This window comes from Macrotis lagotis, chromosome 1 (assembly GCF_037893015.1).
Source record: "Macrotis lagotis isolate mMagLag1 chromosome 1, bilby.v1.9.chrom.fasta, whole genome shotgun sequence".
NCBI lineage: Eukaryota > Metazoa > Chordata > Mammalia > Peramelemorphia > Peramelidae > Macrotis > Macrotis lagotis.
The window spans coordinates 755,468,955-755,490,544 of record NC_133658.1 but is presented as its reverse complement, the minus strand read 5'-3'; the positions used below and the strand labels follow the sequence as shown (position 1 = coordinate 755,490,544).

Below are 21,590 nucleotides of genomic sequence, written 5' to 3'. Positions count from 1 at the left end.
TTAAAATTATGATGGCTTAATTGACATTGTTAAAAAGATTGTCTTAACTAATTTTATGAAAAATAAGAAAAAGTAGAAGATACAAAGACCTCAATTTCACCTCTGACTTTGTTATTTCCTATGTGATCTTATATAAGTTAGTTCCTCTTTCTGGACCTTAGTTATCTGTGAAAATAAGGTTTTTGGGCAAAATGATATCTGAGAGACTTTTCTACTCTAAAAATCTATAATTCTATGATTCTATATTCTAATGTCTTAACAGTGTCTACTGGTGGTCATGGAATCAAAACCACTACTACCTAGTGACATTGTACTCTAATTGCAGAAGGAAATTACCCAAGAAGAGGAAAAAAATCCCACAAAACTTCTTGAGTGCTGCAAATAAATATTTAAACACATCAAGTGATGACAGAAATGTCAAAGGAAACCATCCAGTTAGCTGTAATGAAAATTTATATTTCTTGAGACTGATAAGCAGTGAGCCCTCTCCAGACTCAAACTTTAAAATGAAATGCTGTCCCAAACTTTTAGCATTTGTATTTCCTCCCCCAGGGCAGGTAGGGAGCACAGTGAATAAAGTGTTGGTCCTGGAGTCAGGAAGACTCATCTTTCTGAGTTCAAATACATTCTCAGACAGTTACTAGATGTGTGACCTTGGGCAAATCACTTAACCCTGTTTACCTTGGTTTCCTCATCTGTAGGATGAACTGGAGTTAGAAATGGCAAACCACTCCAGTATCTCTGTCAAGAAAACCCCAAATGGAATCATGAAGAGGAGAACATAACTGAAGCAACTGAACAACAATTTCCTGCCATGTTCTAGTTTCCTTCTGTGGTTCATGTAAATCAGCCAGGGAGAGAATTGCTAATATAAACTCTGCTTCCCCTCTGCCCAGCCTAGATTCACAAACCCTTTAGATTCCCTTGTATAGAGAGTGTGGGATGTCTAGGTGGCACAATAGACAAAGTGCTAGGACTGGAATCAGGAAGATTCTTTTTCTGCTCAGACACTTATATGTGTAATCCTGGGAAAATCTCAGTTTCCTCATCTGTAAAATGAGCTGGAGAAGGAAATGGCAAACCACTTCAGTATCTTTGCTAAGAAGATATGGTCATGAAGAATCAGAATACATCTGATACAAGTGAGTGTCCTTGAATCTCTTTCCAAAGTGATAGTATGTCTCTCAATTGCAGTCATGTATATAGTCAAATCAACTATTGATCCATTAATTGTTTCATTAGAATGTGAGCTGTGTCTGGCACATCCAATCTAGTTTTACCAGTTAGTTCTCTTTGTGCCTCAGGGGGCACCATGGGTGTAACTGGGGACAAATTCTTTGTGTGACAGCAAACTAGACTGTCTGCTCTTTGTCTCCTATCTGCAAACCTTCCTGGGGTCTGGCCACCAAGGAGCACTTACGCTGGATGTCGATGGTGACTGAGGTCTCCTTCCCCCCAGGGATGGCTTTGTTGGTGGCCCGACACACGATGCGCTGTCCATTCTCCACATCAGCAGGTGAGACAAAAAGGGTGCTCACAATGCTCTCCCGCTTTCCATCCCGAAGCAGGGTCTAGAGGAGGTAAGGAAAAGCAAAGGAAGACAGGAAACTGGTTATTCTAGCCTGGAAGCCATGAGAACTAAGAAGGAGAAAAGGTTGATACTGGTTTGTCCCATTTCAGCAGAAGTGAGGACATAGCCTTCAGTGTAGGTTGGGAGCAGAGTAGGGTGAGAAGGAAAGACATTAGATTTGGAGTAAGAGGTTTTGACTATGCAACTTACTCATTATTTAACCTTGGACAATTCAATTCAATCCAATAAGAGCCTACTATGTATTAAAGGCTGAAAGCAAAAAAAATTATATAGTTAATACCCCTGGACTTCTACTGAACTTCAATTTCTCATCTGTAAAATGAAAGAGTGGGACAAGGCAGCCTTGCTTCCTCCTAGCTTTAAATCAGTGATGATTCCATGATCCTAGGAGCCTTTCCCCTCCCCTTCTTGTCTGATGCAAAGTCTGACCCATTTGAGGATAAAGACAAGACTGCTAAGTCAAATTCTTCATTTGCTATGAAAATTGGCATTCATGGAAACCAGGTAGAAGGCTTACCGAAAATTAATTATGCTATATTATGAAATTCTAGTCCTTTTGTTTACTTTTATTGGTCTTATGTGTTGACCTGGGCCACTGACTTTTTGTGGGTCATGGAACCCTTTGGGAATCTGGTAAAGTCTTTTAAATTGAAATAAAGATGCATTTTTTCCCATTCAAGTTTAATAGATCTCTTGAAATAATTCATGCATTCCCAGGTAAGAATCCTTGTGCTGAGAGAACCACTGAGTATGTTGTAGGCAGACACTTTGTCTTTTATGCCTGTGTTCTAGATCACTCTTTGATCCCCATCTTGGGCAATATTTTCCTGCATAGAACCTAGGAGAAATGAAGTCTGTGATTCAGGTATGCTATATAAGACTGAACCTGGTATTCTGCATTCTGCTGGTACACACTGAATGGTACATGTATGAAAGGAGATTGGATGGGGAAAGGTAGTCCTGACCCTCTACCCATTCTTTCTTCCACCTAGTCCCAAGGCATAGTTGAGATGCCAAAGCTCTACACTAGCTCTGGAATGTGCTATGGATTGACTCTTTCATATTCTTCTGTCAACCTCACTGAAACAAGAGCTATAACTAGTAATTCTGTTACCCAGGGCAAGCAATAAAACAAATTTAGTTGTGACTCTGTGGGAAGAGAGAGCCCAGAAATAGTTTCATGGTAGGGAGAAACAGCTGCAGGGATTCCTTGAAGTCCCTGCTGGGAAGGCAGTGACTGGATAGGTACATGCCAGGAAGGAGTTCACCTGCAGTCTAGCATTTGGGGGAAGAAGCCCACCATCTGGTAGTTTCTTGTTTGAATGAATTATTCTTGTTAGCTTGGTGCTAAGATCAGTTGCTGCTTTCTACTGAAGGAGTACAAAAGCTATCATTGCCTCTAAATTTTGGGGCTCTGGAATAAATTCCCTATGCCACCATTTTAATTCTAGGAAGAGAGACTTGGAACACACACACTGCAATTGCTGGTGGATGTTCCTTTGGTGTTTCTTTGATTATTCCTCTCAGATCAGTTTTTCAGCCTTCATACCAACAACATCCCTAAAAACTACTTACTGCTCTCTTTTTAAATTTGTTGTTCAGTTGTTTCAGTTATGTCTGACCTTTCATAATCCCATTTGGGGTTTTCTTGGCAGAGATACTGGAATGGTTTGCCATTTCTTTCTCCAGCTCATTTTACAGATGAGGAAACTGAGGCAAATAAGGTTAAGTGATTTGCCCAGGGTCACAAAGCTAGTAGGAGTCTAAGGCCAGATTTGAATTGAGGAAAATGAGTCCTTCTGATTCCAGGCCCACTGGAGGTCTCCTTCAAGCCATGAGCCACCAACTGCCTCAGTAGAATAGTACTTACTTTTGTTGAAGTCTATGGGGGAATAGCATATCAGTTTCTCCTGTTTTCCATTATTATCTCACAGCTGAATACAGTAATAGAGAGTACAGAAGTGGGTTATAAGTTTGTAAAAAATGTTGGAAAGACCAATATGAGCTGCCCCCTTTAATATAGCACCTCATTATTTCACTTTCTATAAACTTTTAAATCTTTTTTTACTTCTTTCACTTCTAATATTTTTGGAAAGCTCCAGATCCCCTTGTGATACAGGCAAGACTGCCCTAATCCCTCCATTTGAAAGGTTAAAAAGCAGTTAAGTAGCTTACTCCTTAGTACCAATGTGATCTGGGACAAGACACCTAAACCTCTGTGCCTCGAATCTTTTTTTTCTTTTCTTTTCTTTGGTTTTTGCAGGACAATGGGGTTAAGTGACTTGCCTAGGGTCCACAACTAGGTAATTATTAAGTGTCTGAGGTCAGATTTGAACTCAGGTCCTCCTGACTCCCGGGCCAGTGCTCTATTCATTGGGCCACCTAGCTTCCCCCTGGCCTTTTACCTTAATTTGTAAAATTGAGGTTGGACTAGATGACCACTTCCAGTTCTAAAAACTTTGTGATTCAATCCAACAAATCCATTAAATGTTTATTATGTGGTAAAAATTGTACTTGGTAGAGATGAGAACAGATGGACACAAAGACCTTAATGTGGTATCCCTTATCCTTCCTTCTTTACCAAATCTTAAAGGTTCTTTTACTTTTTCCTGAGTCCCTATAAAACAGGACAGAACAACCCTCCTGACATTAGGTTATCAGACAGAATTTACAAGAGCCAGGCCAATAATACTCCCTCAATTTCATCCAGGGAAAGTGCCAGAGGTGGAGACCTCTATCCCCTAAGCTCTCTTGGAAAGAGAGGCACCTGCCACTCCATGGAACTGGCCTGGTAGCCTCCTTGTGGAGGAGGATGCAGAATTGTTGTCTCAGAAGAGCTGAGATGCTGGGACTGGAGAAGGGAGAACATCACTCAGACCCAAGCTGGAGCCCAGATCACATTAACACATTGGCTTTGGGACTCCTCAGCAGACACCACACAAGCTATAAATAGCCAAGCGATAATAAGAACAATTTCCTGGATGGAAATAAAACTAACTAATTCTCTCTCTCTCTCTCTCTCTCTCTCTCTCTCTCTCTCTCTCTCTGATTGTGTGTGTGTGTTGGTGTTGGTGTTGGTGGAAGGGTGAAAAAGGTTGTTTTTTTCTTTTCTTCCATTTCTTTTACTTTGCTTTTTCATTTTGCTAACAAGAAACATTTGCATAAGTTTGACTCTGCCAGGAGTTCCTTCGATTGATCTCTGCTGGATTTTGCAGAGAATTAGAGAAGGGGCAGGACTGGGTGCTGGTAGGAGTGGTACAATGAGGCCCCTAGCCACTAATTAGGCCCCTGGCTGCTTCTCCCACCCATTGGTGGTTCTCTGCCTTGGAATGATGATTAATGACATATTTACTGTGTCCGGGCATTTGCTTTTCTGGGAAATAAAAATTCTGGTTCAAGTCTGTTTGTTGCATCTAATTAGAGAAAAAGGGAGATGTGTTCATTAAACAAGGACAAAGGAGAGAAGAAGGATGCAACCCAGGAAGAAGGCTAATTTGCTGTTGGATGCCCCCCACTCACCAAACAAACATATTCACACACCTGGCCCTCTCTAGGGAACTCATCTTTTTTCTGATTTCCTGAAGTAAGGAGCATAGCCAAAGGCATCTAAAGTGTTCCACCAGAGTGGATGCAGCAAGATGAAGCCCAGTTGGAAATTTGGCAGGATAGGATAACTGCTGCAATGCAAGATCTGTGGGACTTTATGGGAAGATAAATGGACCCAGGGCACTTGAGGAGAGGAACTGAAGTGGGGAGGGTTGGTGACCTTCCTTAAGAGGGTAAATTAAGACTGAGGGTGGGACATGAAAGGCTAAAACTGGAGGCTCAGGATTATTCTCTCTTATCTCTTTTGTTTCTTTTCCATTATCTTTGTTCCTCCCAGTCTTGTTCTTTTCTTTCTTTTCATAAAAATGGAACCCAGGGAAATGAGTTTGTAGGGTATATCACCTTGAAATACAATCACTTGGGGAGCTATCAGAGCAGTACAGAAGAATTTAAGCTTATTTTCAGGCTGGGAGATTATCATAACTCATATTATTTTTGGATACATGTGTAATTTCATGGATTGGTATATTTGAACCACCTAGACACTAAAGTTCAAGAAGAAGGCCTTCATCGCTTTGGTAAATGCTCCATAGAAATTAGACAAGAAAAGAAGAAGTAGGGAGCAGTTCTGATATCCACTGGGGGAAGGAGCTTCCATCTTTGAAATCATGGAGCTGCCAGAGTATATCATTTAATATTTAGAGCAAAAACCCATTGATAAAACAGAACTCTTCCTTCATCACACTGAGAAATAGAATGCCAGAGCTTCAAGGGAATGTAGTTTGGGAACTAGTCTAGTCTAGCCTTTTCTTCCTTCTTTCTTTCTCCATTTGTCCAATTCTCTTCCCTCTTCTGTACATTCTTTTCTTTTGTCCTTTTCTTCCAATTTTTCTAATCTCGCCTCTTCTCCTTCCTCTCTTCTCTCTTCTTTCATTTTCTGGGAATGAGTCTGGTTTTTGAGGCACCCTAGAGACATGGGACTGCCACCCTCCAGCTTCAGAAAGGTTCATTAGCATGTATATCAGCTCTGGGTTAGGAAGGACATTAATTATTAGGCATTAGTTAGGGGATTTCTTTTTCCTCTGCCACTACTACACTGTCAGGATGGCCACACTGTTAGAAGGCTGCTATTGCTTGTGCATGTGTGTTTCTGTGTGTGTGTGTGTGTGTGTGTGTGTGTGTGTGTGTGTGTGTGTGTACATGTGTGTTGGTGGGAAGGTGGACTAATTGTTTTGATTTTGACCAGGCCTTGTTCAGCTAGACTAAAAGTCCCTTCAGGGTAGGGATCCTATTTCCTATGGTATTCCTAGAGATAGTTTGGACTGGTTTGGGTAGAGTGACCGGGTAAAACATAAGTGCCATCACTAGAGCTTGGACCACAGTTAGACTAACTAACCTTAAAGGTACCTGGACCAAGCACTGCCTTCAGGGCCACATAAGACAAAGCCAAATTTTGCAGCAGAGTCATGAAGCCCAAGTGATCTGGGGTATGAGCCAGCCATGGTAAAATGAAATCCACAGCCCATGGTGAGCTCTCCATCCTTGGAACTCTCCACAGGTTACCAGGCAAGTCTCTAGTTTGGCAATCCTAAATTGCCTTACGAGCAGGAGTGGGGAGGATGAGGCAGTGCTCCTTCAACAGAGAGGACACAGGCACCTGGGGCTTTTAGTAGATACCAGAGGAACATTGTTTTCTTGTTGATCTCTTCCCAGTGCTGCATTTTCTATCCCAAATCTCTTTTAACCCTAGTGCCACATTAATGGGTTAGTTTACCTCTTGTAGTCCACAACTGGGGTATAAAGGGAGCTAGGGCTGGGGAGTGCACAGCTGAGAAGGTTGGGGTGATTGGAATTAGTTCCTAACGATTACATTGTAATGATCTGAACCCTAATTAATTTCATAGGAGTCAGTGTTGGCAGGGAAAGGATCTCCCTCCATAGATCCTAATTAGCAGGGACCCTGAGAGCCTGTGGTCAAATCTCCTCCCTGTGTGGGGAGGAGAGGAATAGGTTTATTTGAGCAGTATCTTGTACCTGCCATGCCAGCTATGGGACCTTATAGGGCTTGTGAGGCTGAAGGCTTGGGTATGAGATGACCAACCCCTGTTGGTAACTCCAGAGAGTTACTTTCCTGGATGTTTGCTCTGTAGCCTATGGACTAATCCTCTCCATGAGACCTCTGATGACTACAACCCACATCAATCTCTCACTGCTCTAAATTCTCCTAGTGTTATTTGTACCTTTTAGAAAAAAAGACCAGACCTGTGATTTTGCTTGTATATCACATTCCCAATAAGGAAACTCTGTCTACCAGTCAACACCTGCTCTGCAATTTATAGGAATCTCAAAGAATTTCCTGGGGCTTGAAGAAGATGAGTGACTTATTCAATGTCACACAGTCAGTAAATGTCAGAGGTAAGCTTTCCTGGCTCCAAGACTAGCTCTTTATCTACCAGACATCACCACCTTTCCATCTGTGTTGCTTGCTTTATATGTGTACAAAGCATTTTAAAGCAGCACACAGATGCCAGCTTATTTGATTGACTCATGATTTCACTTGTGTTAGGTTTTGTCTTCTCAGTTGAAGTATAGTGGACAGGGCACTGGTACTGGAGTCAGGAACCTGGCCTTAAATCCCAACTCTGCTACTTACTGTGGTGGTGTTGTTCAGCTGTATTTTGACTCTATGTCAATTTGGAGTTTTCTTGTCAAAGATACTGGAGTGACTTGCCATTTCCTTCTCCATCTCATTTTTATGGATGAGAAAACTGAGTGACTTGCCCATGGTCACACAGATACTAAGTATCTGAGACTGGTTTCAGAAGATGAGTCTTCCTGGCTCCCAGACCAGTGCTCTCTGCACTATGGTACCACCTAGCTGCCTCTGTTACTTACTACCTATGTGATTTAGGAAAACTATTTCACCTTCTTATGTCTTAGCTCATTTATAAAATGGGACTAGAACTTGCAATACATAAGCTCAGTCCTTTCCATCCCTATGCCTCTGATGGCATATAATTATATGGAACAGCCCATGTTTGTGAGCATCAACAGCAGAAGCTCCATTTGATGAGAATGGCTTGAGTTGGGTTTGGTATGGGGAGAGCACTAGTTTCTCTGGGTGAGTCTGACCCTGGTCGGGGGGGGATAATCAGATCCAGACCCTGGATCCTGCTTTAGTCAAGAATGTATATACCAATGTATATATACCAAATGTATATACCAAGAACGTATCTTCTTCTCTTTACTCATGCCTCAGCATCTCTGCTCAGCTAGCATTTCTCCTTCCTCTACCTTCTAAGGAGATCAAACCCTCTTCTGTCACTTCTCCTCCCACTTGCTTATCTATTTATTTGTTGGCATTTCAAATGATAATGTCACTGCCACCTTCAAGGCCCAGAAGCCCAGATGAAAACACATGGGATGGAAGGGCATGCTCATTCTCAGACAACCTAATGATGTTGACTGTCTGGAGAAAAGGGAGAAAGAAAGCAAAGTCAACACAGAGACCTTGGAGAATTATCTTTGGCGATTTTGAATGTAAGCACCACTTCAGAGAGACAAGAGGGAAAAACCAGAGTATCTGAAGGATTAATTCAAGGTTTGGACCAGGAAAAGAAACATGATGTTTTGAGGTCCTAGTAGTTCCTCCTTTCCTTGAACTTTTATTTCATATTTTCATATCAAGTTATATATCAACATATCACAGAACATCTTGTGACATCTCTTGTAACTACTCATAAGTCAGTTAACTTCTTATGTCTTCTTGTCTGCCCATTGTAATTCAATTTAACAGACACTTGGAGTGTTAAGTACTATGATGCATTGTATAAGGCATGGGGGCATACATGAGACAGCCCCTATCCTCAAGAAAATCACATTCTATTAGGAAGATGAGTCAGGAAGACTCATTGTTTTTAGTTCAAATCTGGTCTCAGATGCTCACTAGCTATGTGACCCCTGGACAAATCATTTAACTTTGTTTGCCTCAGTTTCCTCATCTGTAAAATGAGTTGGAGAAGGAAATGGCAAACCACTTGCAGTATGTCTGCCAATGATAGGGATAATGAAGAGTTAGGCAGGACTGAAAACTACTGAACAATAACAAATACTTTGTCTAGTTATCTGGTAGCCTTAAGCATAGGAAAGAGGAACCTAGGGGTGCACTAGAAAATGCTTAACAATTGGTTTTCTTGAAAAAAAAAAACCTAAGCATGACACACTGGAGTTTAATCTGCATTATTCACATTTTCTTAAGTCTAGACAATCTACAAAATAATAAATCAAGTCCTTATTCTTAGAGTTCTCTAATTTCAAAGGTGTAAGTGCTTATACTGAAAATTTAACAGTAAACTTGGTTTGGAGCTGACATCAACACAGTCTTGAGTCATCCAGGAATTTCTTTTTGTCAGACAGTCTAGCATAGAAGACCTGACCTCAAGGACTGGTTTTGTTTTTTTTTTGTTGTTGTTGATGATGTTGTTTTTACCACTCCTAGCACAGTGCCTGCTGAATAGTAATATACAATAATTGACTAGCTAGCTTCCTTTAGTGCTCAGATGTCATCTCTGGAGGAAAGATCCTATAATATATGACAGAGATGATTATATTTACTGTTAAGTTCCTGTTGGCTAGCTGCTCAGGATGTGTTAGGTTTCTGCCTGTAACCTATCCTTACCCATGTGAACATTGAAAGGGTGGGAGACAAGGATGGAAAGGATGACAAGTTCTCCTAGATCTCCAAGTACTCTGTTTATTAAACCAAATACAAGTGCTTAAATATCCTCCCCAGTCCCTGGTCCACTCCTACTCCCATGGCACTCTACAATCAACCAATAAATAACACTTTGGTGCTAGAGGACACCAGGTGATGAAGCTTTACAGTACTCCCACACACAACAGTCGCTTACAATTGACTATAAAATTAATCTCTGTGAGATCCTTCCACATCACATCCTTCAGCAACTTGGTCTCCTTCCCTTCTCCTACAATGGTAGAAAGAGCAGTCTATTTAGGGTTTGGAGACCCAGACTCTAGTCCTGATTCTTATACTAGTTTTATAACTGCAGGTAAGTAACTTAACTTCTCTTGGTCACAGTGTCTTCATCTGGAAAATACAACATAATAAAAATAACTAGCACTTATATATCCTTTAAAGGTTTATAAAACCTTTTTCAATCTATATAATCTTATTTAATCCTCACAATATGCCTATAATGTTTACATTATACCTTTTATTATTACATTATACTATTATTATACTCATTTTACAGAAGAGGAAACTGAGGTTGAAAGAGGTTATACAGCTTGTGACAAGGGTAGGATTAGAATCTTAAATATTTTTGATTTCACGTCTAGTGCTCTATCAACTATGCCATCTATCTGCCTAGACTAAGAATCTATTCCCTTTTACCCTTCATTTTGAGGATCATATGTGCCTTGGAAAATAAAAAGTACTTGAACAACTTGAGGAAAGTATTTATTATTATTATTATCATTATTATTATTATAGTTCTTTAGGAAGACCTCTTTGTAGGCTCATCCTGTTTCTCAGAGAAGCTCCTTTCCTTTCCTCACTTTTGGTTGTTGTCAGGTCTACTCTTCATCAATTACAGAAAACAGATGTGACATTTTGGTAAGCATAATTGCTGGGTGCTTTAGCAAAGAGGAGAGGGAGCCCTAGCTGCAATGTTGAATTGTAAATCTTGAAAAGGGGAAGGGGGAAAAAAAGAGAATGAATGATCTGATGGAAGCTTAAAGGCTACACTAATTCATCTAGGATCTAATTCTCTATGATCTTATCTCCCCAACAAATCATAAGCCCCTGAAAACAGGAGTTTGAGTTTTCTCCAGGATTCCATTGTAGGTCTTGGTGCTTCCTCTTATTCCATACTCCCCATATGTGTTTGGCACAAAGAGGTGATCAGTAAATATTTGCAGAGTTAATCTTGACATCCCAATTTCAGACTTTGGAATGAGGGACAAGAGGTCATCTGAGTTTTTGGCAGCTGTCCCTAGCCCTCTCTGCCCTCTGCTGGGACCTGTTAAATTCTATATATTTTTTTCTGAGATTATAAATCCCAGCTGCAATTTAGAGTTTAGGAAGAGAATAGGACCTGACAAGTTTGGGAAGAATGTCTGCTTCCTTCTCCTCTACCCTCATCTGATTGGAATATTCCCATTGTCATATTTTCATGTTTAATGATACAGCAGGATGGTTCCTGACTGGAAAGACAAGCTGGAGGATTTATTTCCTATTAAGCTGATTTTTCAGTGGCCCAGGGTTTGGGACTATGCTGGAGGGAAGATGTTTATCACTCACACTCTGGTGGGTGGAGAGGTGAAGGGTTCTCTGAAGCTAGGTTCCTATTGTTGACCTGGAATGGCAGCTCTGAACCTAGGGCAATCCTGGAGCTGTCTCTCTTAAAAAATATGAATCCCTTTGAGAATTTAGCTTCTTGGAATAGGAATAGGCAGCCAATAAGACCTAAAATCCTTCATCAATGAAGAACATACACTAAAGGAATCAATACAGTTATCCTTTCTTTATCACAAGGGTTAGAGGTGAGGAGTCCCCATGATCTGGATAATCAACATAAATTTTTTTGACCCTTCATAGCAGAGAAGAAGTTTGAATTTTATTTCTTTTTCTTTTATGGGTATTTACAATGCCTTATTATAAAATTTGAGCTAAATATTTGGTTTTAGGTTATATTATACAATACTATACATATATTTTATGCATTTCTGAGTTTTAAAATTTTTTTGTGTGTTGTCTGTTAGCTTCTGCATGTTATCTTTGTGGCTTCTACAAAACTCCCCCTACAAATTTCCATTTAATTTCTTATGCTGACTTGCAACATAATGAAGCTATAATTTGGAAAATTGTTATGAGGTAGGGATTCTTGTATTTTATAGTGGGAAGAATAATCAGAAACACATCTATCTCTGTGACCTATTACCTGTGTGACCACTAGCTGGTGTCTTCCCTTTTCTGGGTCTCAGTTTCCTAACTTATAAAATAAGGGGGTTGGAATAGATGATCTTCAAGGTCTTATCGAGATCTAGCTCTATGATCATATTATTGTTTCTAAAATACTCCTCAACTTTTGCATTCTGTGATCTTATGGACTGAGAGAAACATCCCATGTCTGTCACCCTTAATCAACAATTTTCCATCCAATATCTTACCTTGGAGTAGGTGGCCCCATTCATGACCTCCCCTTTCCTCATCCAGATAATAGAGGCAGCTGGCTTAGCATTGTCAGCATGACAGGTAAGGTTGAGGGGGTCTCCTGCACGAAGACTGATCACTGGTCCTCCCAGGATGACTGGATCATCAGGAGGCACTGTGGACAAGAAGCATTATAGACAAATCAGATTGAGGGTTCAGAAGTGACATTTTTCTTAGGCCTCGTTATTTCTTTCTCTATAGGAATGCTAGCAGTGCTTGGGTTTCTACAACATGTTTCAGTTGGATATTTTAGCAAGTTTATCTGCAATACCTCATATTATGTATACTGTATACTTATTAAACACTTGTTAATTGACTTGGTTGAGTGTGTTTATGGGGGTGATTGCCCAAAGAGTATTCTTTCTGGTGGGCCAACCTTTTCAGAGTAGGCTAGGTAAAGCCTCATAATAATTGAATTGAAAAATTAAAAACTATGTTTATTTAAAATGATCAGATTTTTAATACTTTCATGTCCACTGAGAGTAGGGATGGTTTCATTCATTAAAAGGTACTTAATAAATACTCGCTGATTGCTCAATCCCTGTTTTAGAGATGAAGATGCAGATGGTCAGTAAGGTTAGGTGATTAGCCCAAGGTCATAGGTCACAGTAATCTGCATGATTAAAGACTAGAATCCAAGTTTTCTTACTCCTATACCTGTATGCTTTCCTTATATATGATATTAGTCAAAGTGTCCTGGTCAGGCCTTTTCTATTTTCTCTTACTTTCCTTTGCTTCCCTGGAAAAATTAAAATGGCACCTGTTCTTTCATACTTCTGTCTCCTTATCACCCTGATGCCCTCACTCCCCTGCTTCTTCCCCTGGAGTAATGAAATATAGTCTGTTCTGGAGACCTTGGAAGTAGGTTGGTTTGGGCAGCTGCCTTTGATCCCCAAAGTACATTAGAATGACTAATAGGCCTAACATAATGGGGGCTCTCTTTCCTGGTTACCATGGGGATAGGGTTTTATAGTTTTTCATTCTAAAGACTGCTGTCTTTGGGCTAAAAGTTTAGTGAAAGTCCAGGTCCCTGGTGTGAAGAGGTCTCTTTACTTAGAGAAGCAGAGGAAACAGTGCTATGGATAGAGTGCTGGATCTGGAGTCAGGAAGACCTGAATTCAAATCCACCCTTAGACACTCACTAGCTGTGTGACCCTGAGCAAATCACTCTGCCTGCTTCACTTTCCTAAATTGTATAAATTGGATATAATAATTGAGCATAATAATAGCACCTATATTAATGGGGTGATTGTGAAGATTAAATGAGATGATATTTGTAAAGAGTTTAGCACAGTTCCAGGCCCATACTGGGTCCCTAATAAGTGCTCATTTAATTTCCTTCCTTTCCTCTCCTCTCTTTCCTTTTTCCTTTCCTTTCTTCTTTCCTTCCCTTCCTTCCCTCCTTCCTTCTTTCCCTCCTTCCTTCTTTCCCTCCTTCTTTCCTTCCTTCCTTCCTTCCTTCCTTCCTTGAGTCTCTTTTCAAGGTGTGAACTTTTCCTTGGACCCAAGACAAGCCATGGGATAGTTCTAGGATCCCTCAAGTCATTTCCCCTAATATCTCCTACCATCACTAACTCTGCCCCATTCAAAAGTAGCAAAGCATCGAGAGGTAGTAGAGTACAATGGAAAACCCAGTGGATCTGAAGCTGGGGGAAATGAACTTTGAAGCTCCCTCCTACCCATGTGGTCTTGGGCAAATCTCTAGGCTTACCTGAAAAATAAGGGGGTTGGACTAGATGCCCTCTGAAGGTCTATACAACTCTTACTATTATCCTTAAAAAGAAGTCCCTACCCCTTGGGGTGGGGGACTGCCTCCAGCCAGGATTCTCTCTGGCTAAACTTCCTGACCCTCTTAACTAAATTCTAGATGACCTTCTCCATACATTTTGCATGAGAAAATGAATAGCCTCAGTGTTTCTAATATGAAGTCAGTTGTTGGTTGCTCCTATTCTTCCTATTCCATTCCCTTCCCTTTTATCTCCCCCAATGCCTACTATCTTGGCTGAAGTAAGCTGTTTTGGCCTTTTTGAGGTCATCCAACCCCTCCCAGTCTTTCCTCTTTTCAGCCAAAGTCTTGCTGGGTGGTCCCACAGCTCAGTGCAGATGGCCTCTCTAGGTGGGGTGGCCAGGGCCCCTGGGGGCTCAGCAGTAATGACAACCCACTAGCTCAACACTGCTTATAGTCTTTCATTTGGGGGCTTGCTAAACACTTATTAGTCCTTGGCTCATCTTCCCTGGGTTGGTCATGGTTGGTCAGAGCCCCATCATCACAAGATGGTTCAGGGTGGGGAAGGAGGGTGATTATGGGTTCTGATAAATAGGGGAGTGCAGAACAGCTAATGATTTTCTCTCAATAACGGGAATTTCATCACAAAGATGCAGAGATGGTCCCTTCCCATTCCTCTCCAAAGGAGAGAACTGATCCACAGGGGAAAAGTGACCGACTTTGACCCTTTCACAAAGACATAGAGATAGGCCCTTATCCTAATATTCTTTCCTTGTAGGTAGAGAACTAGTAAGGTTTCAGTAATATTGGCCTACACTGGATAGTTGAGAATATATAACTAGTGTTTTTGGAGTAAGAATAAGATGCAGGATTTTGGACATCCTGTGTACATTTCCCTTCCCCCATCCCCTTGTCTCTGCTGCTTCTTATAAAGACCACAAGTTCCCCAATGGTCAATCCTCTTGTTTGAATCCTTCTGAGTCATACTCCAAATTCACAGTCTCACTGAGGCTGCTTCATGATGTTTTGACCTGTATCCTCATGTCCAAGGTCGCCAAAGAATACTTAGATGTATTTAATTCTCTTGAAACATTTTTCAATATCTTTTTTGCTTGTGCTTCACTCTATTGAATTAGAGGTAACAGAGACATGGAGATAAGGAGAGATTAGGCTCATGTATACACACACACAAGCACACACACACACAAACACACACATACACATATACACCCAGAATGGGTCCTGATTACATCTTCCCAAATAAGTGGTTATCATCCTGGTTATTCATGTAGGCATGCATTATTGATTGGCCCTCGGCTCATTACACACCAGATGGGGGTGAGGGTGGGAGTGAGGGGTGTGGATGGGGGATGGTAGCTGTGGGGGTGTATGTGTGTGTGTGTGTGTGTGTATGTGTGTGCCTATGCAGCAGGAGGAAAGGCTGGGGGAGGATACACGGGGCCATCAAACTGAATAGAAATCAACAGTCGTTCCCCACAGCTGTAACTTTACCGGAAGGAGAGCAACTCATTACCTCTCCATTCAAACTTGGGCAGAGGAGACAGTGAAAGGGAGGCAGTAGAGGGGGAGAGGAACTGTGGAACAGCCAGCCAAGAGATGCATTATTCATACATCACACTAGCTGGATTGGTTATTATCCTGTACCACTATAGAATTTGGTCTCCTAATTTTTAATCACAGGGAAGGTGGAAGTGTTAGCCTTTTGTGATTAATCCGGGGATAAAAATAGTTGTCTGTTTTGGTAGTGTGTTTGTTGTAAAGCCAGGAAAACCAAATTAACCATTGGGTGACCAAGGGGGCCCATATATTCAATACATGTTCCATTCAGAAGACAGAGTTAGAAGGATTAACCTGGGGGAGGTAACAAGCAATGTAATAAAAAAAAAAAAAAGCACAGTTTGGCAATTAGAAGACTTGGGTCAAAATCCCTGCCTTTTACCAGCTGTGAGGCTTTAGGCAAGTCATATAACAACAACAACAAGGGCAACAAAAACTTGCATTTAAAAAGCCCTTTAAGGTTTGCAGAACACTTCTATATTATCTCATTTCATCTTTACAACAGCTCTCGGATTATTATCCCCATTTTGCAGATAAGGAAACAGACTGAGAGACTGACTTGTCCAGGATCACACAACTAGTGTCTGAGGCAGGATTTGAATTTAGACTAGTATTCCAAGTCTAATATTCTTTCCATTGCATCACCCAATTGCCTATTTAGCTTCCATAAATTTCAATTTCTTCATATATAACATGTGGGGAGATTTTTGGACTAGATGATCTATAAGGTTCCTTCCAACTTTAGCATCTTATGATCCCTAAATTAACAGCCTGATGTAAAGTGAGGAATGTGAGGCTTGCTCTTGTTGCTTATGAAAAAAAAAATCATTTTAATTAAGACTCCACAGTCAATGCAATGGGGACCCTGGTTCTTTGCAAAGGATTCTCTGCTATCATTTAGGACCCAGACAGCTTAGTATCTTCCTCCCTTCCCCCACAGCAGAGTGATGCCCTCAGTTGCTACAGGTTGGTCAATGAGTTTTATGCTTAAGGCATTATTTCATCCTGTTCCTTCCATGCACAGGAATAAGGGAGACATGATGCTACATTTTTTCTGCTCCTGCCTTGCATCCACTTCTTTCTTTCTTCTCACTGACACCTAGTTTAGATCCTCATCACTCCTCACTTGGATTGTTAAAATAGTCATATAATTGGAACTCTTTACCATAAGTCTTTCCTCACTCCAGCCCATGTGCCACTTGGTTCTGCCACATTCAATAGACTCCACTGGTTCTCTTCACTTCCAGGACCAAACACAAAATCCTCTATTCAGCATTTAAGATCTTTTGCAACCTGTTTCAACCTACATGTCCAATGATATTGTTTATTATTCCTCTTTATATACTCTACAATTAAGAAAAACAGACCTTCCTGCTCATCTTTAAACAATACAGTAATCCATTTTTATACCTATGCTTACCTTGTGCTTTGAATTTTCTCACACCTTAAAATTCCTATTTTCCTTGCAAGCTCAGCACTAGTCTCAGCAGCTATTGGGGACTTTTCCTGATCCCCAGGAGACTGCTAGTGTTTCTACCTACTGCCTAAATTACCTTGTATTTATTTTGTACATATTTATATAGGTTCAATTTTTTTAAATAGACTTTAAGTTCTATGGAGACAGAGTGTCTTGTTGTTTTGTTTTTTCTTTCCCTGTTGTTGCTCAGTAGTTTTAGTGTGTCTGACTTTTCATGTCCCCTTTTAGGGGTGTTTTGGCAAAGATACTGGAGTGTTTGCCATTTCCTTCTCCAATTCATTTTCTTTCTTTCTTTCTTTCTTTCTTTCTTTCTTTCTTTCTTTCTTTCTTTCTTTCTTTCTTTCTTTTTCTTCCTTCCTTCCTTCCTTCCTTCCTTCCTTCCTTCCTTCCTTCCTTCCTTCCTTCCTTCCTTCCTTCCTTCCTTCCTTTCTTTCTTTCCTTCTTTCCTTCTTTCTTTCTTTCTTTCTTTCTTTCTTTCTTTCTTTCTTTCTTTCTTTCTTTCTTTCTTTCTTTCTTTCTTTCTTTCTTTCTTTCTTTCTTTCTTTCTTTCTTTCTTTCTTTCTTTCTTTCATTTTTGCAAGGCAAATGGAGTTAAGTGGCTTGCCCAAGGCCATACAGCTAGGTAATTATTAAGTGTCTGAGGCCAGATTTGAACCCAGGTACTCCTGACTCCAAGGCTGGTGCTCTATCCATTGTGCCACCTAGCCGCCCCCAATTCATTTTATTGATGAGGAAACCGAGGAAAACAAAATTAACTGACTTGCCCAGGATCACACAACTAGTAAGTGAGGCCAGATTTGAATTAGGAAGAAGACTCTTCCTGACTCCAGGCCACACACTCTGTCCACTGTGCCACCTAGCTGTTCCTTTATCTCTGCTAAATTTTCCCTTATTAGATTCAGTCCAATGCTTAGTGAGCCTGGATCTTTTTTGGATCCTTACTCTTTTTTTTTCCCTTGTATGTTTCCTATCCCTCCCAAAAGTAATATCACAGTTTTAGTTTCACAGGGAACATTAAAAGAATCCTTGGGCCCTTACTCCTGGACAGGACTTCATTTATGCACATTTCATGTGTTAATCAATCAGTCAATAAACATTTACTAAGGGCTTACTATGTCCCAGCATTATAGTAACCACTGGGGATATAAAGACAGACAAAAGATAGTATCTGTTCTCAAGGACCTCATAGTCTAAAAATAAGGGGGATGGTGGGGAACAACATGCTGTGTGTGAGCCAACTATATACAAACAAGCTATATATAGGACAAATTTGAGATAATTAGTGGAAGGAAGTCACTCAAATTAAATGGGATTGAGAAAGGCTTCCTTTGGAAGGTGAGATTTAAACTGGGACTTGAAGATGAGGAGGTATCCAGCAGGAGGTAGATACAAAGAGTGAGAATATTCTAGGAAGAGGGGAGAGAAGGAGAAAACGGTCAGAGACCAGGAGTTGGAGGGTCATGGGGGAGGGATAGCCAGGAAGCCAGTGTCAGTAAATCACAGAGGACATTGGGGAATGGTGTTAGGTGTAATAAGATCCTCTACATCTCACCTAAAATTCTCTATAGAAACATATTGTTATGAGATCTCTATTTCAGACCTTGGCCTAAGGTGACTTGGTTAGGGACAGGTTGGGTTAGCTAGCCTTTCAGCACTAAATCTATGAATTGTAAGTAGTTCAACCAGGATATAATCTTAGATCCTTTGATTTAGCTATACCAGATTTCCTTTCTATGTCTTGGAATCATGTAGAAACTAAAGAAAAAAGGAAGCTCAGAGGTCACTTAACACTCATTTTATGGATGAGGAAACTAAGGTCTGGAGAATAGAGATGATCACTAAAGTTCACATAGGTAGTAAATATGAGAAGTAGAATTTGAACTCAGATCTTTGGGTTAGTGATCCATTCATTGTGTTTTGAGGCTTTTAAAGGTCAATGGTTATTATTTTGGTTCTTATGATCTCAAGAGACTATTTAGCATGGTAAGCATAGAGGAAGGGGCAACTAGGGAAAGGGGAAGAGACCTGGAGACAGGCCAGGGGCAGCTAGTTGGGCATCTTCCTCAGAGATCTATATGGAAACTTGCCTTTCTCTGTATGTTTGTTTGTTTGTTTAGGTTTTTGCAAGGCAATGGGGTTAAGTGGCTTGCCCAAGGCCACACAGCTAGGTAATTATTAAGTGTCTGAGACTGGATTTGAACTCAGGTACTCCTGACTCCAAGGCTGGTGCTCTATCCACTGTGCCACCTAGCTGCCTCTCTCTGTATATTTTTAAGAGGAGCAGTAATAGGCTAGGTTTCTGCCTCATGGACCTAGCCCTGACTGGGGAGGGGTGCTCAGACTATTTTCTAAATGACATTCTGACCTTGGAGATGGGCAACAGAGAGAAGGGGGCAATTCCTCCTGTTTTGAGGCCCCAGTCCAGACTCCCTGTGCATCCTCCCCATCCAACTCTATGTCAGATTTGTTAGGATCACAGCTGTAGGCAAGCTTTAGCAACAGACTGGAGACAGTTTGCAAATCAATTGGCTCCTAGCTGGAAGAGGTTTTCCCTGCTGGCAGTTTGTTTTTATGAATCTGGCTCAGTCTGCAGCCCTGGACACACTGGGCAAGGGGTTGATCCTGCAGTGAGCTAAAGATCAGCAAAGGAACTCCTCAAGTCTCAGAAGCAGATTGGAATTGGGGAGAGGGGTCTGAAGCCTGCTGCTTCTCCCTCAATAATTCCCTTCCTTTATTATGGCCAGTGCATTTGGGGCCTTGAAATCCTAATCCTTCCTCCACTATATTTTTCTTTCCTTTATTCCATCTACAATCCTACATCTCCCATTACACCACACTAAGTCTTCCCATGCTAAGGCAGACAAAAATTGAGGCCTGATTTCAACCTGTTTGCTGAGAAGGTCTGCCCTTCTTAGGTAAGAGTTGAATACTCTGAAAAGGATTCAGCAATTCTCAAACAAGAGGGGTAGTCCTCTTTCAATACCCCATACACCCTACTAGGTCTTGCTTAATAAATGTTTATTGACTGACTATTGACTGGCTCATGCTTCAAGAAGAAAGGGGCAAATGCAATTATCTTTGAGAGAGAGAAATCTTTTAAGTTGCCTGTACGTATATGCTAGGGATAAACTCTTTTCTGTTGCTATTTTTGAATCAAATGTTTTGTTGTTGATTTTTTCCCCTTTCTTATATCACTATGACTCCTTAATCATTCCTTTCACCTCCCCTCCCCCACCCAACAGAACCTTCTTTTGTAAAAGAGAAGTTGCTCACTTGTATTTGACTCTTTGTGACTCCATTTGGGGTTTTTGTGGCAAAGATACTGAAGTGTTTTGCCATTTCCTTCTGTAGCTCATTTTACAACTGAGGAAACTGAGGCAAACAGGGTTAAGTGACTTGCCTGGTATCACATAGCTAGTTAACTGTCTGAGGTCAAGGAAGATGAGTTTTCCTGACTTCAGACTTGGTATTCTATCCCTAGCTGCTCACAAAAGAGAAATGCAGGGAATAAAACAGGCCAATATATTGATTGCATCTGACACTATATGCCTCATCCACAGCTATATAGTGCCACTTCTCTGCTAAGAAGAGGCATGCTTCACCATTATATCTCTGGACTTGATCACTGAATTGAACAGAATTCTGTTGTCTTTCAATATTGCTTTCTAGATATGTTTGTATCATTGTATAGAATATTGTCCTGGGTCTTAATTTTTCCTATTTTGACTCATGAGTGTTCTCAAATTTATGTGAATTCTTCATTTCTTATGTTTCAGTATTGATTCAATATGATAAAATATTCCTTCATTGATACAATAATATTCCATTTTACTTATTACTACAATTTATACCTCTGGTGGAGAGAACACTGTTTCTGGATTCAGGATTTCTGGATCCTTCCTCTGGTACTAACTGCCTTTGTGACCTTGGGCAAGTTATCTAACCTGTCCAAGCTTCAGTTTCCTTGCTTGTAAATTGAGGGGGTCAGATTAGATGGTTTCTGAGGTCGTTTACAATTTTTCAACTATGAACTAATCACTCTTCTTTCAGGAAGGCTGCCATTTTATTAATAAAGGAAATATCCAGATATATCACCTGAATTACCTTAGAATTCAGGATAACAGGAGTGACTATACGCTTAGTGATTGATTAACTGAATATTAATGAGCCAAGTAGTAAACTGAGGAGTGACTATCAGTTTTTTTGCTATACTAACAAATGACTGCTACAAATATTTTTATGCATAGAAGAATATTCCTCCTATCTTTGACATCCTTTTTAGATATACCTAGAGCATGTATTGATTGCTAAGCCAAAGAATATATAGAGTTTTCCAGTCTAATTCTCTATTGTTTTCTAGAATTGATTCATAGCTCCACCAACAATGTACTTGTCTTTTTGCAGTCCCTCCAACATTTATTAAATTACTCCAAACTTT

General features: G+C 40.5%; 1 protein-coding gene and 1 long non-coding RNA gene across 5 annotated transcripts in view; one reads left to right on the top strand and one right to left on the bottom strand.

The window, feature by feature from the left end:
• KIRREL3 (kirre like nephrin family adhesion molecule 3) overlaps positions 1-21,590 on the bottom strand; it is a 726,770-nt gene that overhangs the window by 46,034 nt on the left and 659,146 nt on the right. For all 3 annotated transcript variants that reach the window (XM_074216358.1, XM_074216356.1, XM_074216357.1), the window contains exons 6-7: positions 12,329-12,486; positions 1,421-1,571 (exon numbers count right to left, since the gene is read on the bottom strand). In XM_074216358.1, coding sequence (XP_074072459.1) covers positions 1,421-1,571; positions 12,329-12,486 — 309 coding nt within the window. The remainder of the gene's footprint in view (positions 1-1,420; positions 1,572-12,328; positions 12,487-21,590) is intronic.
• Positions 1-21,590, top strand: part of LOC141508070 (uncharacterized) — a 103,719-nt gene that overhangs the window by 30,044 nt on the left and 52,085 nt on the right. The window contains exon 7 of one of the 2 annotated variants that reach the window (XR_012474333.1): positions 702-4,031. The exons of the other annotated variant lie outside the window; for it this stretch is intronic. This is a non-coding gene — a long non-coding RNA (uncharacterized LOC141508070). Of the gene's footprint in view, positions 1-701; positions 4,032-21,590 lie in introns of those variants that run through there. 2 annotated transcript variants of the gene reach the window in all.